This window comes from Pogona vitticeps, chromosome 5 (assembly GCF_051106095.1).
Source record: "Pogona vitticeps strain Pit_001003342236 chromosome 5, PviZW2.1, whole genome shotgun sequence".
In the NCBI taxonomy this organism is placed as follows: Eukaryota; Metazoa; Chordata; class Lepidosauria; order Squamata; family Agamidae; genus Pogona; species Pogona vitticeps.
This window is the reverse complement of record NC_135787.1, coordinates 49570420-49587382: the sequence shown is the minus strand read 5'-3', so window position 1 is coordinate 49587382 and position 16963 is coordinate 49570420. Positions and strand designations below refer to the sequence as shown.

The 16963-nt window shown below is 39.7% G+C and overlaps 1 protein-coding gene across 4 annotated transcripts in view; it reads left to right on the top strand.

The window, feature by feature from the left end:
* FSTL5 (follistatin like 5) overlaps positions 1–16963 on the top strand; it is a 478043-nt gene that overhangs the window by 335413 nt on the left and 125667 nt on the right. For all 4 annotated transcript variants that reach the window (XM_073001505.2, XM_073001502.2, XM_073001506.2 and 1 more), the window contains exon 7: positions 15205–15371. In XM_073001505.2, the coding sequence (XP_072857606.1) occupies positions 15205–15371 (167 nt within the window). The remainder of the gene's footprint in view (positions 1–15204; positions 15372–16963) is intronic.

Here is a 16963-nt window from a genome sequence, read left to right as displayed (position 1 = left end):
CTGTGAAATTGATATTTTTGTAGGAAGATTCATGAAGCCAACAAATTTCTTTTAATTTCCTATTTCTCAGCACCGTTAATAAAATCTCATCCCTGCCTACACTATTCATAGTTCACCTTCCCCCTCCTTGATCTAACTGACCCAAATAAGAGATGTTCTCGTATCTGCTGTCCCCATGCCCCCTTCCTGTCTTACCAACTACACCCATTCACTGGACTGACCTAGTATGGGGATTGGATGGATTTAAACTCTCACTTCCCCATGGTCCAGGGCAGATTCCAGTCAGGGACCCCAAGCCTGCCATTTTTATTGGCAAAAACAACTAAATCTCATTGTGTTGTTTAGATGATGATGACAAAGAAAATAAAGAATTGGGGAAAAATATCAAAATACAGATATCTGGCAATCAAAACATCTCATTTGTGGATGAAATACACTTCAGTGGTCTCCATTGTCATTTGGGATCAGTTTCACACAGTACTATAAGCAGTTGCAGATTTCAGAAATGGCATCATCAGAGCTGCAAAAATGGCAAAGTTAGGAACAGCATACATTTTGTTCTTGTTTAGTCATGTCCGACTCTTCGTGACCCCATGGACCAGAGCACGACAGGCCCTCCTGTCTTCCACTGCCACCCAGAGTTGGGCCAAATTCATCTTGGTAGCTTCGATGACACTGTCCAACCATCTCATCCTCGGTCGTCCCCTTCTCCTCTTGCCTTCACACTTTGCATACATACTGCGCCAATATTTAACACATACTTTTGTTTTTGGTAAAATCTGTATCTGTTGTATATCAGTCAATGTTTTTATAATTTTCATTGACTGTACCTGGTATTTTTGAATAATAATAACAAATCTGCAGAGCTGGAAGGGCCACTTGCCCTCCACATTAAGGCTCCAGTCTGACTCCAGTGTCCCCTGTTTATTTCTTCAAATATGTAAAGAAAAAATGTTATATAGTAGCATCAAAAGTAGCATTAAGTCTAACTTTGGCTATTTTATTTACCCTGTTTCCCTGAAAATAAGACCTAACCTGAAAATAAACCCTAGTATGATTTTTAGGATGCTCATAATATAAGCCCTTCCCCCAAAATAAGCCTCAGTTAAGTGAAACCCCACCCTCCACTTTGTGCAGCAACCAGAAGGAAAGATCTGGATAAGAACCTGCAGGAAGTACAAGATGTTCTACCTTAACATAGGAGAGCTGGAAGAAGTGAGAGATGCCTCTTGAAACTCAATTTCTATATATGCCAAACAGGATTTTCCAACTTCTAACTCTCAGTATTGCCTCTGACAGGTTGTATAGCTGCAGGCAGATTGCTTATGTCTTGTCTGCTAAATAACACTGATAAAAATGCCTGTTTCCATCTCCTATGAGAGCTGTGGGGGTAGGGAAAAGCTTCACTGTAGGTTGAATCTGGAAACATGTTACATTACATTATGGCTTATCCTCTTCTGTATTAGCCTCGTTTTTATCAGTCTCATCAGAAAAAAAAGGAGCTACAGTATCTAACTACAATCAAGGTTGTTAGTTCTTTCCTGTAGACAGCTGGCCCAAGTTGTCTACTTTTCCAACAAAGACAGTTTTCTTTCAAAAAAAAGAAGCTGCTTTGGCCTGATGCCTAGAAAGCAACAATTACCATCAAAGCCAAGTCTGCTAACTCTCTGGCTGATATTCAGTATGAGGGTAATTTATTTGTAAAAACAAGAAAAAGATATTTCCTGCTTTGTAAATAACATCAACATTATGTTTGTTGACATTCTGTCCATATTCACAAAGGTCCTGGTGAACATCTGGTAAACATTTGTGTAATTTTCACACATAATAATATATGCAAGTGTATATTTTCACCCTCTACCAAAATACCACTTTGGAGCTAGAACAAGTGTGAAGGAGCCCCATGCTGTTTTTTTATAAATATAGTTCTCTTTCTACTGCTGTTTTACCTTATTTTTTTTATCCAGCCTGCGTCATCCTCATGATTCCTGATCTCATGTCCATACTGTTCTCTTTTGGAAGGCAGAAGTAGACTCCTATGCTTGCATTTTTTCTTTTAAAATGCTGTTTTCTCTGGCATATTATACTGTTCCATTCAGCAGTAAGGAAATCAGAAGCAGCTTCAAATGGCATACTAATGCATAGGCCCCAAGCTCTCTTCTGAGCCTTCTCTCCTTTTTCATGGCTATCTGGAGTGTCCACTTAGCGTAAATGCGACATCTAAACAAACTGTCTTTGTGCTGAGCTGGTTAGGTGTAATCCCAGTTGACAATGGATAAAGATGAGTGTCTACATTTAAAACTACCTCACATACAAAAATCAAATTTTCTTGTCCAATGTTGCTTGGGCTAATATTTCTCTGCCTGCCTGGGGACCCTAGGAAGCATAGCGTTCGTCTGAGATTTTAGACCTGATAACAATAGGTAAAATCATCATGAAAAGTCTGTTTGGCATACATATAGAGATGCAAATCAAGTTGTGCTTCTTTGCATCTACACAGAAATGCAGATTTTGCCTTTCAAATGTACAGCAAGCCAATAAAATAAAATAAAATAGCATTCCAGCCTATTTCTCTTCTTAGGGCATTGTTCCATCTTTTGACAGAGATTTTAGAAAGAAATATCTGACAGTGTAAAATTATATAACACACATTTTAAAATAGTTTATTATGACTTTATTCCCTAAATACTTAGATGTATATTTGGGATCAGCTGATGGCAGAATATTAAATTTCATCTCTTCTCCTCTACATATGTTTAAAAATGTGTTAAGTTTTGCCGTTAACAGAATCTGAACAAAATGGGAGCAGAAAGTGAAACTGACATTATACCCAACTGAAGGAGCAATAAAAGGAAATAAAAATCATATGCAATAACACTGCACCTTTATCACAAATATATAAAATGACACTAAAGCCACATAAGAGCAAAAGGTAAAAATTATTGCATCATAGCACTCTGTGCTCTTATTTCAGAGTTTTATGGTCTTCCCATTACGAGTTTGAAACTTGCTGTAGATTATATACAAAAGACGCTTCTGTGTTGTTTGAGGAGGTGATTGCTTTTAAATTACATTCTAAATAGGCAAACAAAATGAATACAAGCTTAATGGGGTCTTAATTCTGTCTCGTAAGCTGTAGTCTGGAGAATGTGTGTTGGTTCAGACTCAAAGGGGTGTTTTGTGGTTTCAAATGGATAAATAAAAAAAACTGAATGTGAACACTCAAAATGTACAGTTGTTAATTAAAAGCCATATTTACAAGTAAGTGTTCTTTGGAATATGCTTCTGTTTTAATATTTTATAAAATGAAATGTAATATATAAAAATACTCATATATTCATTTATTTTACTCTCTCATTTTGTCCCGAAATTCCACTTTTCCTTTCAACTGGTTCTTGAGCAAGGAATTAAAGCAAAATACTTTTATACCATTGTCTCTTCCATTATAACATCTGTGATAATGGAAAAAACTACCAAACATGGATTCAGATAATATATTTTTCCCCACACTTGTGAGCACTGGATTCGCTGATCTTCATGTCAGAACCTTGCTGGATAGCTCAGTGGTTGAGGCATCTGGCTGCAGAGCCAGAGGTTGGGAGTTCAATTCCCCGCTGTGCCTCCTTGGCAGGGGCTGGACCCGATGATCCTTAGGGTGCCTTCCAACTTTTTGGTTCTAAGATGGTGATGGTGATGACTTTGGCAGGTTTTCTTAGACAAATATTTTCTTGCCTATGCTAAGAGAATAGGAAGGTGGTGACAATACGCTAAAAATTAATACCTGCAGCTCAGCCAAGTATATTCCTGGGTTCTCTAATACAATGTGAGATGTCTTTGAGTCTATCAGATAGAGAATGGCCTAATCAGCATAGATCGGGTATTTGGTAGCCTCTCCAGCTGATTAAAAAGGGTGACAGCATATAACTGATTGAAATTAGAGCTCCTGTGGTATTTCAAGATCACTTAATTGAAGATAGATTGTACCCTCATAATTGCCATACCCAGACTTAGTGGTATAACTTTACCTCTGCCTTATACAGCTGACATCTTACTTCTATAAGCCATGTTCTGGTTTGGATATCTGCATCCTTGTGAAACACACATTTGCATGCTTCAATAGTCTCACAGCCTATTCAGGGCTCTGTGTGTGTGTGTGTGTGTGTGTGTGTGTGTGTGTGTGTGTGTGTGTGTGTGTGTGTGTGTGTGTGTGTGTGTGTGTGTGTGTGTGTGTGTGTGTGTGTGTGTGTGTGTGTGCGAGAAAGAGAGAGAAAGAGAGATGTGCCACTAACCAAACCTTTCAAGGCAAAGGGGATTTTTAAGAGGTGGTTTTACCAGTCTGACCTCTCCACTGAGACTCTATGGCCTAGTGAGTATTCAAACCAAGATTCCTGAGTCCTCTTCCACCACTCTATCCACTGCACCACATGGGATACTATAGATGGTAATTATTTCCTGACTGATGGCAAGAATTTGTCATTTTTGCTATTGCTGTGCCACCTGCCCAAGAGGCCACAAGGCAGCCAGTTCCCCCTTAATTGTGAAGTTGTATTTGATATGGTAATTCCTCTGGCTTCTAATTGAAAGAGTCCACATTTGGCAAGAAGACCCAAAAGACGGCCAACTGGTTCGAAGCCCATTCGGGTTGATGCCAGCCATCGAGGAGAAGAGGATAGCTCTAGCAGCATACAAAGCCTGTCCTAGTGAGTACAACTTGCAGGCTCTTTGAGTTGCTCATAGCAAAGTCCAACAGGCTGCCAGGAGATATTCTAATGATTAGTGGCTTCAGCTCTGCTCTCAGATACAGATAGCAGTGGACAGAGGTAGCATCAAGGGAATGTATGATGGTATCAAGCAGGCTTTAGGTCCAATACAAAGAAATCTGCTCCCTTGAAGTATGCTGCAGGTGTGATCATCCAGGACCGAGCACAGCAGATGGAATGCTGGGTGCAGCACTACTCTGAGCTATATTCCAGAGAGAATGTAGTAACTGAAGAGGGACTAAATAACATTGAGTGCCTGCCTGTCTTGGAAGAGTTAGACAGCGAACCAACTTCAGCAGAAATAAAGTGGCCTTGGATTCCCTCGCCTCCAGCAAGGCACCTGGGAAGGATAACATCCCTGCTGATGTGCTGAAGTGCTGTAAAGAGATCATCACCACTGAGCTGTATGAAATAATTTGTTTTTGCTGGAGGGAAGGTGGAGTACCACAGGACATGAAGGATGCAAAAATCATCACACTGTATAAGAACAGACAGGGGTGACTGCAATAACTATCGTGGCATCTCTCTTCTCAGTGTTGTAGGGAAGCTGCTTGACCATGTTGTACTGAAGAGGCTCCAGGTGCGTGCAGAGAGAGTCTATCCAGAATCACAGTGTGGATTTTGAGCTAATAGATCTACTACTCACATGGTATTCTCCCTCAGACAGTTGCAGGAGAAATGTAGGGAACAATGACAGCCACTCTTTGTGGCCTCCATAGATCTTACAAAGGCCTTTGATTTGGTTAGCAGGGGTGGACTTTTTAAAATACTTCCCAAGATTGAATGTCCACCTCGACTCCTTAACATAATCAGGTCCTTTCATGAGGAAATGAAGGGCACTGTAGTTTTTGATGGCTCAACATCAGATCCCTTTGACATTTGAAGCGGAGTGAAACAGGGCTATGTCCTTGCACCAACCCTGTTTGGAATCTTTTTTGCTGTCATGCTGAAGCATGCATTTGGAACCACAACATAAGGTGTTTATTTCCAGACTAGATCAGATAGAAAGCTCTTTAATCTCTCTAGATTGAGAGCGAAGACCAAAGACCAGCTGAAATGCATGCGGGACTTCCTCTTCACCAATGATACAGCTGTTGTTGCCCATTCTGATGAAGATCTCCAACAACTCATGAATCGTTTTAGCAAGGCCTTCCAAGACTTTGGATTAACAATCAGCCTGAAAAAAAAAAAAAAACAAGTCATGGGCCAGGGCAGAGACTCACCTCCATCTCCACACAAGAATTGGAGGTTGTTCATGACTTCATGTACCTTGGCCTAACAATCTCTGGCACTCTCTCCCTAGATCTTGTGCTGGATAAATACATTGGCAAAGCAGCTACCATGTTCTCAAGACTCACAGAGTATAGCTTAATAAGAAGCTGATGGCATATACCAAGAACCAGGTCTATACAGCTTGTGTCCTGAGCACACTCCTGTACTGCAGTGAGTCCTGGACTCTTTGTGCACGGCAGGAGAGGAAACTGAACATGTTCCATATGTGTTGTCTCCGACGCATTTTTGGTATCACCTGGCAGGACAAAGTTCCAAATAGAGTAGTCCTAGAATGAGCTAGAATTTTTAACGTATACACATTACTGAAACAGCGACGTCTACATTGGCTTGGACATGTCATGAGAATGGCTAATGGTTGGATTCCAAAATATCACCTGTATGGAGAATTAATGCAGGGAAATTGCCCCAGAGGGTGACCACAGCTGCGATCCAAGGATATCTGCAAGCGGGATCTGAAGGCCTTAGGAATGTACCTCAACAGATGGAAAAACTTGACATCTGAGCATCCAACCTGGAGGCAGGCAGTGCATCATGGCCTCTCCTAATTTGAAGGTCCAGCAGGCCAAGGCAAAGAGGCAGTCCTGAAAGCAGCAAAATCAGGGAGCTGGACAGGGGACAGATTGTATTTGTCTTCAGTGTGGAAGGAATTGCCACTGTTGAATTGACCTTCTCAACCACACTAGACACTGTTCCAAGTCCTCTATTCAGAGCATATTACCATAGTCTCTTGAGACTGAAGGATGCCTAATCTAATCTAATTGAAAGCTGCCTGAAATGTCAGAGATGGGGAAAAATCTTTACTAATAGGTTAGTGGCATGGGACTATCACCTTACATTGTAAAACACCCCTCTCTCACTGAAATCCAGCATTAGTGTATGCAAAACTGTCATTATAGCAACACAGTTCACTATAGGGAAAAATTGTTGGCCCCTCATTAATTACTTTAAATACACAACCTATCTTGTGATTTTGGAGGGAAAGAGTCTATGTTTTCATGCATGTTTCTTTCATTTTTAGAAAATGGCCAAGATAGCACTATTGAAGTAGCTTGCTTCTAGTAAAAAGTAGTCTAATTATCTTAGCACATTAATTTGTTTTTAATTTTACTAATATTTCATATATGTCCATAAGTTTAAATTGTGCAAGATTCTGATACAAATAAAGAGTCTCAGAAAACTTCTGTGAACATGCAGCATAGTAATACAGTTCATATGTGTAGGCATGATTCAGCAAAATGCCACTAATTAACAAGTTCCTGCTTGGATTCTTGGTTGCATGGCAAGCCACCCAACTGGCAGACAGTGAGGAATCCAAGTAGGGAGCCCATTTCCCTTCTGCTAGGGTAACTGCACAGCAGGATTTGATCATCAAGTTATGTGATAATAAGGAAGACACTGTCTCAGTGCATGTACAAAGTGCAGATAGCAGAACATGATTATCTATTAATTTTGACATTAGGGTTTTTTTAATATACATAGCTGTTGGAGTCTTTGTTCAATTTAGTTCTTGATTAGTTGATGAAAGTTTATGACTTTAAAGTGTTACTTTAAAGCAAATGTTAAAAGAAGCTGTTGTTTCCTTTCCTTTGCGCACCCAACCAGCCCAATTACTACAACCAAGAGCCAAAGTTTACAGTAATACGGAAGAGGTTAACTAAGCACATGTGCATGGTGCAAAGTTGAAATGCAAATGTGACCACTCAACTTCATTAGTCTTATAGTACAAGGTTAAGAGACTTCAGACAGACAGGCAATACATTACCTTTTTTATGTCCAGAATCCTGCTGGAGATTTATGATGCTGAAAGTGTAATTGTGTAAATCACAGCAGAAGAATTGCCATTAATTAACAAGTTGAGCTCAGATATATTTACAGTGAAAGATTATAGAGCAAAAAGACACAATGAGTTTATGGGTGGTGGAGGACAGTGGAAAGCAAATAAAGAAGTTTAATGGAGATAAATGACAAAATATAATTAAACAAGCTGTAAGATAAGAAGATCCTCTTTTGGAGCTCAAAGTCTTCCCTCATCTAACATTTTAGAGAAGTGTTGGATCCCACTATCCACTGCCAACAATTGCATTATTGGACTTGCAGTCCATCTGGGAAGAGTGCCACAATGAGGAAGGCACCTTTTAAAGAGGTCATTTTTGAAAGAGCTGGTAACAAATGTGCTAATTGAGGACAATGGTAACAACCAACATACCATTCCCTGTAAAGTTCACTATTTATTTCAGAACTAATGATTTAATTATCAAATTAATGAGTGAACATTAACAAGTCAAACAATTTAATCCACCAGTGGTCACTTCTAACAAACTTTCCAGCCTCATGCTTTAAGTTATGGATTCTGATGGTCACGGTGGGACTAAAACCATCATTGAACTTCTAGATTACATTAGATTCTCATCTTTTCTTCTATAACATAAGGACTAGAGGTAATTGCAGGTTTGTGTTATATATTTTTCACTTTCAAGTGTATGTGTTGTTGTCCAAAAATATAACACAGAAAAGGAAAAATGAGTGTTGTCCTGATGCTGAGTGATGTGTTTGTCACTTTTCCCTGGTCATGCATATGTACGTACAATTATTATCTTTGAGTGCCAAAACAACACTTTTCTTGCAAGAGCTAGTGAAATGTTTCTCTGAAGCTTTCTTCTGGAAACACATTAGACAAATGTGCTATCTCTTTAATTGTACTAATTACAAAGCAGGCTCTTAATTTGGCTAAGGAGATCCAGTTAAGGATCTTTGTATCATCACATAGATGCTGCATACCCAATTGAAAGATTAATGTCTGTCTTAGTTCAAACTAATTTGTTGTTCAAGCACTCATGAAGTGGCTCAGAGCTCTTTGTGTTTCCTTGAGGCCACTTGTCAGAAAACATTTACTGGAGAGCATTCCACTGTAGCCCCTTCACGGATTGCTGCCTTATCTTGGCAAAGGGGCTTTAGTAATTCAGAGAAGCTATGGGCTATGACATGCAGGGACACCCAAGATGGACAGGTCATAGTGGAGAGTTCTGACTAAACACAATTCACCTAGAGCAAGAACTGATAAGCCACTCCAGTATCTTTGCCAAGAAAACTCCATGGACAGAAACAAAAGGCTAAAAGATATGACGCTGGAAGATGAGCCCCGCAGGTTGAAAGGCATCCAACATCCTCCTGAGGAAGAGCAGAGGACAAGTTCAAGTAGCTCCAGAGCTAATGAAGTGGTTGGGCCAAAGCCGAAAGGATGCTCGGCTGCGGACGCGCCTGGAAGTGAAAGGAAAGTCTGATGCTGCAAAGAAAAATACTGCATAGGAACCTGGAATGTAAGATCTATGAACCTTGGTAAGGTTGATGTGGTCAAACAGGAGATGGCAAGAATAAACATTGACATCCTGGGCATCAGTGAACTAAAATGGACGGGAATAGGCAAATTCAATTCAGATTATTACCATATATATTATTATGGGCAAGAATCCCATAGAAGAAATGGAGAAGCTCTGATAGTCGACAAAAGAGTGGGAAAAGCTGTACTGGGATACAATCTCAAAAATGATAGAATGATTTCAATATGAATCCAAGGCAGACCTTTCAACATCACAGTCATCCAAGTTTATGCACCAACCACCCATGCTGAAGAGGCTGAAATTGACCAATTCTATTAAGACTTACAACACCTTCTAGAACTGACACCAAAGAAAGATGTTCTTCTCATTATCGGGGATTGGAATGCTGAAGTAGGGAGTCAAGAGATAAAAGAAACAACAGGAAAGTTTGGCCTTGGAGCCCAAAATGAAGCAGGGCAAAGGCTAATAGACTTTTGTCGAGAGAACAAGCTGGTTATCACAAACACTCTTTTCCAACAACACAAGAGTTGACTCTACACATGGACATCACCAGATAGGTAGTATTGAAATCAGATTGATTATGTTCTCTGCAGTCAAAGATGGAGAAGCTCTATACAGGCTGCAAAAATAAGACCTGGAGCTGATTGTGGCTCATCAGCTTCTTGTAGCAGCAGCCAAGCTTAAACTGAAGAAATTAGGAAAAAACCACTGGGATAGTCAGGTATAGTCTACAATTTAAAACCAAATCCCTTATGAATACAGAGTGAAAGTGAAGAACAGTTTTAAGGAACTATTTTTTTATTTATTTATTTATTTATTTATTTATTTATTTATTTATTTATTTATTTATTTATTTATTTATTTATTTATTTATTTATCCACTAGACTTGATGGACAGAGTGCCTGAAGAACTATTGATGGAGGCTCGCAACATTGTACAGGAGGCAGCAACAAAAACCATCCCAAAGAAAAAGAAATGCAAGAAAGCAAAGTGGCTGTCCAACGAGGCCTTACAAATAGAAGAGAAGGGAAACAAAATGCAAGGGAGATAGGGAAAGCTACAGAGAATTGAATGCTGACTTCAAAAGAATAACAAGGAGAGACAAGAACAGTGCAAAGAAATAGAGTTAAATAATAGAAAGGGAAAAACCAGAGATCTGTTCAAGAAAAATGGAGATATTAAGGGAACCTCTCTTTTTGCAAAGATGGACATGGTAAAGGACAAAAATGGTAGGGACCTTACAGAAGCAGAAGACATCAAGAAGAGGTGGCAAGAATACCCAGAGCAATTATCCCAGAAAGATCTGGATGTCCCTGACAACTGAGATAGTCTGGTTGCTGACCTTGAACCAGACATCCTGGAGTCAAGTGGGCCTTAGAAAGCGTGGCTAACAACAAAGCCAGCGGAAGTGATGGCATTCCAGTTGAACTCTTTAAAATCTTAAAAGATGATGCTGTTAACGTGCTACACTCAATATGCCAGCAAGTTTGGAAAACTCAGGAGTGGCCAGAGGATTGGAAAAGATCAGTCTTCACCCCAATCCCAAAGAAGGGCAGTGCCAAAGAATGATCCAACTACCGTACAATTGCACATTTCAAACGCTAGCAAGGTTATGCTCAAAATCCTACAAGGTAGGCTTCAGCAGTATGTGGACCGAGAACTTCCAGAAGTACAAGCTGGATTTCGAACGGGCAGAGGAACTAGAGACCAAATTGCTAATATGGGCTGGATTATGGAGAAAGCCAGAGAGTTCCGGGAAAACATTTACTTCTGCTTCATTGACTATGCAAAAGCCTTTGACTGTGTGGACCACAGCAAACTATGGCAAGTTCTTAAAGAAATGGGAATGCCTGACCACCTTTTCTACCTCCTGAGAAATCTGTATGTGGGACAGGAAGCAACAATTAGAACTGGATATGGAACAACTGATTCTTCAAATCAACAGAAGGGCCTGCCTAATGACTAAAGTGTGTTTGTGTCCATGTGATGGCTTCCTAGCTCCAAAAGTCCTTCCACAGATTATCTAGACCCATTTCAGTTTGACGGCAGATCTAGTTATGGTCACTTTGGTGAAGAACGTACGTCAGGAATCAGAAAGAGGAATCATGTCCCTGTTTGGTCTCATTGGACTGCTTGGTGGCTTTCAGTACTACCAGCCATTGTATCCTTCTGGACCTTCTCTCTCAAAATGGTCTTGGAGGTGTCGTTTTATACTGAATGTGGTTCTTCCTGGAGGCCAAGCTCGGAAGGCAGTGTTGAGAAACTCCTTTTTCATGTTTTGGCTATTCATCTCTGGGCTCCATCAGGATTCTGTTGTACCCATATGCTATTTAATATAGACATAAAAATGAGCATCGTGCAGCTTCAAGGCAATTTATGTGGTCCTTCCCCCCACACCTTACTTTTCAAAAATCCCAGTAAAAGAAATGCCTGTTGTGAATTCCTGATGAAAAAACATCAGCTTGATTCCATGTCAATTTTCCAATTTATCTGCAACTATTTTTTACATAGCTCACCATGTTTACACTTATTTGGCACTTAACCATTGATTGAGCACTGAATTTTATTAAAAATTCATATTTACTTTTTATATTAATTGGGCTAATTGATCCAGGAAGTCTTCAATTAGACTATTTTAATGTTGCCAACTATGTTAACCCAGAAGGATTCAGTCCAGGTGAGGACTTCCCAACTCAGTCACAACAATTAAAGTGAAAACCTTTTGTTTTACACAAAAATATAAACAATATTAAACCATTTTATTTATTTGTATCAGAGCATTGCACAATTTAAAATTATAGATTTATATGAGATATTGGTAAAATTAAAATCAAGTTAAAATGTTACGATAATTATACCATTTGATAATTAAGTAGTGGATAACTTTGTATTCTCAAAGGCTTTCACGGCTGGGATCCGATGGTTGTAGATTTTTCAGGCTGTTTGGCCGTGTTCTGAGGGTTGTTATTCCTAACATTTTGCCAGTCTCTGTAGATGCCAGCCACAGGGACTGGCGAAACATCAGGAAGAACAACCTTCAGAACACCGCCAAACAGCCTAAAAAACCTACAACAAACAGTGGATTACTTACATAGCATTATCTTGGTCATTTGCTAAAATGTTCTTTTGTACTCATGATAGGGTATAGATTGCATGAATGTAAGTGCTGCATTGATTAAATTTCTCCACAGTCACAGAAAATTTGTCCTGTATCCAAGATTATTATTTTATCTTTCTACTATGTTTTAAAGTCTATTAAGTAAACTTCCAGATGTTCCATCTGTAATTCTTGTGGGAAACAATTTGGCAAGGTGTGTTTTTGTTCTCCATAGGTTCAGCCTTGTGTCTCCTAGTTTAGTATTTAGAGCTTGAGATGTGTGCAGGAAGTATTTCCTCAATTTTAGCCATCATCTAGAGCCATCATCCAGAGCATTCCCAACCTTGAGTAACCCAGGTGTTCTTGGACCGCAACAACAGCCAGAACTGTTAGTGGTGAAGGCTTCTTTCAGTTGCAGTCCAAGAACAGCAGATTGGTCTACAGAGTGGTTCCCATAGACTGTCCATGAAGTGAAAGGGGTTTGATGCTGATTGCCTATTACTGTTCAGTATTTTCTAACACCTCTTGACATTCTTCTAGAGGAGAAATGTGAGTCAAATGATAGACTTTTGGGGTTAGGTTTCTGGTAGCCAGTAATAATCCTGCATGATTCATTAAGACATACATTGACTTGTTTGGCATGTGCTGATTTATACCACGTAGCACTAGCATATTCTGCTGTGGAGTAGCACAGGGACAAAGCTGTTGTTCTTATTGTTTGTAGGCATGCACCTCAGTGATTTTCTTACTATTTTCTTTTTCTGGCAGCAACATTCTGTTTGGTGTTACCCCAGTTTGACCCAACCATTTTCCTAAGTATTTTTTTTTCTGGCAGCAACGTTATGTTTGGTATTTAGAATTTTTTTTTTTTTTTTTTTTTTTTTTGCAGAACACAGTTCAGTCCAAAGGAACGCCCAAATATTTTGGAGCAGAGCAGTGTTTATGTGCCTCCTAACTGCTTTATATATGTGTGTGTGCCTCCTAACTGCTTTTCTGGCTCATCTTTAGCTTTTTTAAAAACACTTAACCAACATGGTGTGTGTGTGGGTGTGGGTGGGTGTGGGTGTGTGTGGGTGTGCACGCACGCACGCACGCACGCACACACACACACACACACACACACACACACACACCATGTTGGTTAAGTGTTGGGACTGGTTTGTTTTTCATCTTTCATTTTTCTTTTCAGGAGGGCGGCTTGTCAGCCAAACTAGAAATTGGTTCCTTGGCTTGAACAGGATTGCCCATGCCTGGTCTACATGAACCTTCTGACGTTATTTTTGGGATTCAGTCCCACCAGTATGTGGTTAATACCCAGTTAGATCTCTACTTTCCATCCAAATCCAAGGAAGCTGTCTTGGTTCTAAATCTATGTCCGGGGTCAGTAAAGGTCTAGACAAGGGTGATCACATGGACACCTACTACAGACAAGACAGAAGTGCTCACCTGAAAGACCAGGGAATAGGGATTCAACCTTTGCTGGATGGGTTTGCAACTTGTGCATGCTCCTGGATTTGGCCCTGACCACCAGGAGTCCAGGTCTCAGCAGTGGCAAGGAATGCACTCACACATTAAAACTGCTTCCAGCCCAAAGCATTCACTTCAAGGGCAGGCAAAGACATTTTGATTTGAACTGGACTTTGGCCACAGATCAAGATCTTTTAATGACAGGTGTTCTTAACTGTTGATACTTCACATGGTTGAAGCTGGTTTGAAATGGTTTTAAACTGTATTGTGTATTTGTTTCATTCTGATAATCTATTTAAGAATGTTTTAACATTGCAATATACTGTCTTTTTTAGCGGAACCTTTAAAAAAAATTATGCTGCAAGCCACCTTTGGTCCTGCAAATGAGCAAGGCAGGAAACAAACAAACAAATGTGTATTTCAAATGGACATATTTTCCATATGTCCATTTTCAAATGGACATATTTTCCATATTTTCACATGGAAACATTTCTTCCCACTCCATGATTTTTCATTTGCAGATAATTTCACAATCTCCTTGTACTGATTTTGAGTCACAAAAATAGTTCATCTCTGGATCTGGTACTGGGTGGAATGAACTGGCCAAGTTAACACTTAAATGCAAACCCAGCATATTGCTCACCTACCCTTTCTCAGAAGATACATACCAATTAGAGCAGCTAAGCCTTTTCTTACCTACAGTCTTCTGCTTTCTCAAAATTCTTCCATTCATGCTTAAGAAGCTCTGCTCTGATAAATGGATACAAGCAGCCCTGAAAGTGTCTAGAAAGGATTGGCCACCAAAATGCAAAATGGAGAAAAGCCAAGAATTCCCAGCTTTGTGCTCCATTTGATTTCATAATTGGCTCACCTATCCTGCTTTCTGTAAGGATACGTCAAAACCACGAAGCAACCACATTATGTGTATATTGATACAGATGAGTGCAGCCCTAATATGGCTAGGCTGAATAAATATTTTATAATATATTTGATGTATTTTTGAAGCCATTGTGCCTTGCTCTTTTCTTTTGAAATCATTTCATGTTAAAAGCCTCACTTTTTTCATTAGGCAAGGGCTTGTCAGTCAAGCTAATTTAAATGTCAGGCTGACCTTTTATTTGAAACCATTCTATTTCCTGCCTTCATTTGGAAATTATTTTCCTTTTGATTCAAATTAAAACCTTAAAGCGATCAGGGTGCAGATACTGTATATGCTAATTAACATGAAATACAACATATCTTTTACAGAAGTAATTCAACTGAATCTGCCAGAAGATCAGAGAATAAGCACCACGGCAGCAACAGTAGGACAAAGTGCAGTGCTAAGTTGTGCCATTCAGGGGACCTTGAGGCCTCCCATCATCTGGAAGCGGAACAATGTTGCTCTGAACAACTTAGATTTGGAAGACATCAATGTGAGTGATGAAGGGCTCTCAAGCTACTTAATAGAGTCATTATAAACGCTTTGCCTTATAAGCTACAGCAGCGGCATTTGTTAGACTAAGAAGCAGCCCTCATTTTTGTTCCCTGTCTGATCTAGAACTCAGCCTCTTGTCTAGGTAAAAGGGCTGTATCTCTTGCTGGTCATATAAATGCCCATTTTCAATTATCCTCTGGTGGGTGTGAAAAATGCCAAATTCACCCTGAAGTTCATTGGCAATACTAGAGATGTATTTTTGCGGTAAACAAAAGTCAGAGCAACAAGGAGAATATTGATTAAATTGCAGTTGAACCAATTCTCAGGTTACTCTGCGTATGGCTTGATGCTCTGAAGATAAATTGTGAAGGATGAAGGAAATAAGCAGATTCACTTCCTAGATTTTACTTTTCAGCCTATGTAGTCTGAGGACTGGCCCGACTGCATTTTATCAACATTCTCCATATTCCTCTGGCTTTCTGCTTTGTCTGGGCTTACATTTTTCATCTCAAGGAAAGGAAATTCCTGTTGTGAGGACCGATGCTTTCATTCCATCAGGAGGGTGTTCTGGTTTGCCAGAGCTTCAGTGTTGCCAGCAGTAGGCCATTCTTCAACATATTAAAAAGGGGAGATGATTTAAGGGAGGTATGGGCTACACTGGGTCACAGAAGCCCAAGCATGCCACAGCTATTACACCCAGATGGTGGGAGGATGTGAAAGGTGCTTCGCCCCACTTCCATACTCCAATCCTCCAGGAGGGATTCCTTTATTTCACCAGGGGGAGGGTTTGGATTTGTAACAGTAGCCTGTCCCCTCCTATTTTTTCCTTGGTTCTGTACTTTCTCCTACAGTGGAAGGAGGGTCATTTTCCCAGTTACTGTCAGTATTGTTCTGTATGAAGGCTTTCCAGACTCATTAGTTTGCATCAAGTCAGCTGGGTTTTTATCTGATACCATCACAGCTTGCCCAGCTGAGTAGCATTTGGGGCTGTTTTTCATGTCATTTCACTTCATAGTTGTAGAAAGGGTAGCCGTGTTGGTCTGTGCAAGTATTATACATAAGAGCAAAATAGAAATTAAAAAGTTAAAAAAAAGAGACAGAGATGTGTTGGCAACCTTAAAGACAAACTTATATATTTTTTAATGTGAGCTTTCATGGACAATTCCACTGCAGCAGACTTTCCTATGAAAGCTCACATTAATATATATAATGTGAGCTTTCATGGGAAAGTTAGTATTTGAGATATCACCGTGTCTTTGTCTTTTTAAAGTTTTTATTTTGCTCTTACTGATGATATTTTACTTCATATGGTTGACTAGTGTAATTTCATCCTTAATTCACAATTACCAATGTCATCACTTGATACAAAGGTATCTGAAAAGTGGGAGCTGAAGCTATCCAGAGTCCAATCATGGCACTGGCCATTCACAGACAATTGTGGACTCCAATCTAGAGAGACAAGGCAGTTAGTTTTCCTGTCAGTCTCTATATAAGATCAGAATGTATTCCTGCTACCTTGTTATTATTCCTAACTTTATATATATATATTTTAAATACCACCAACTGTTCTTATGTTTGCTTATCTGTGCA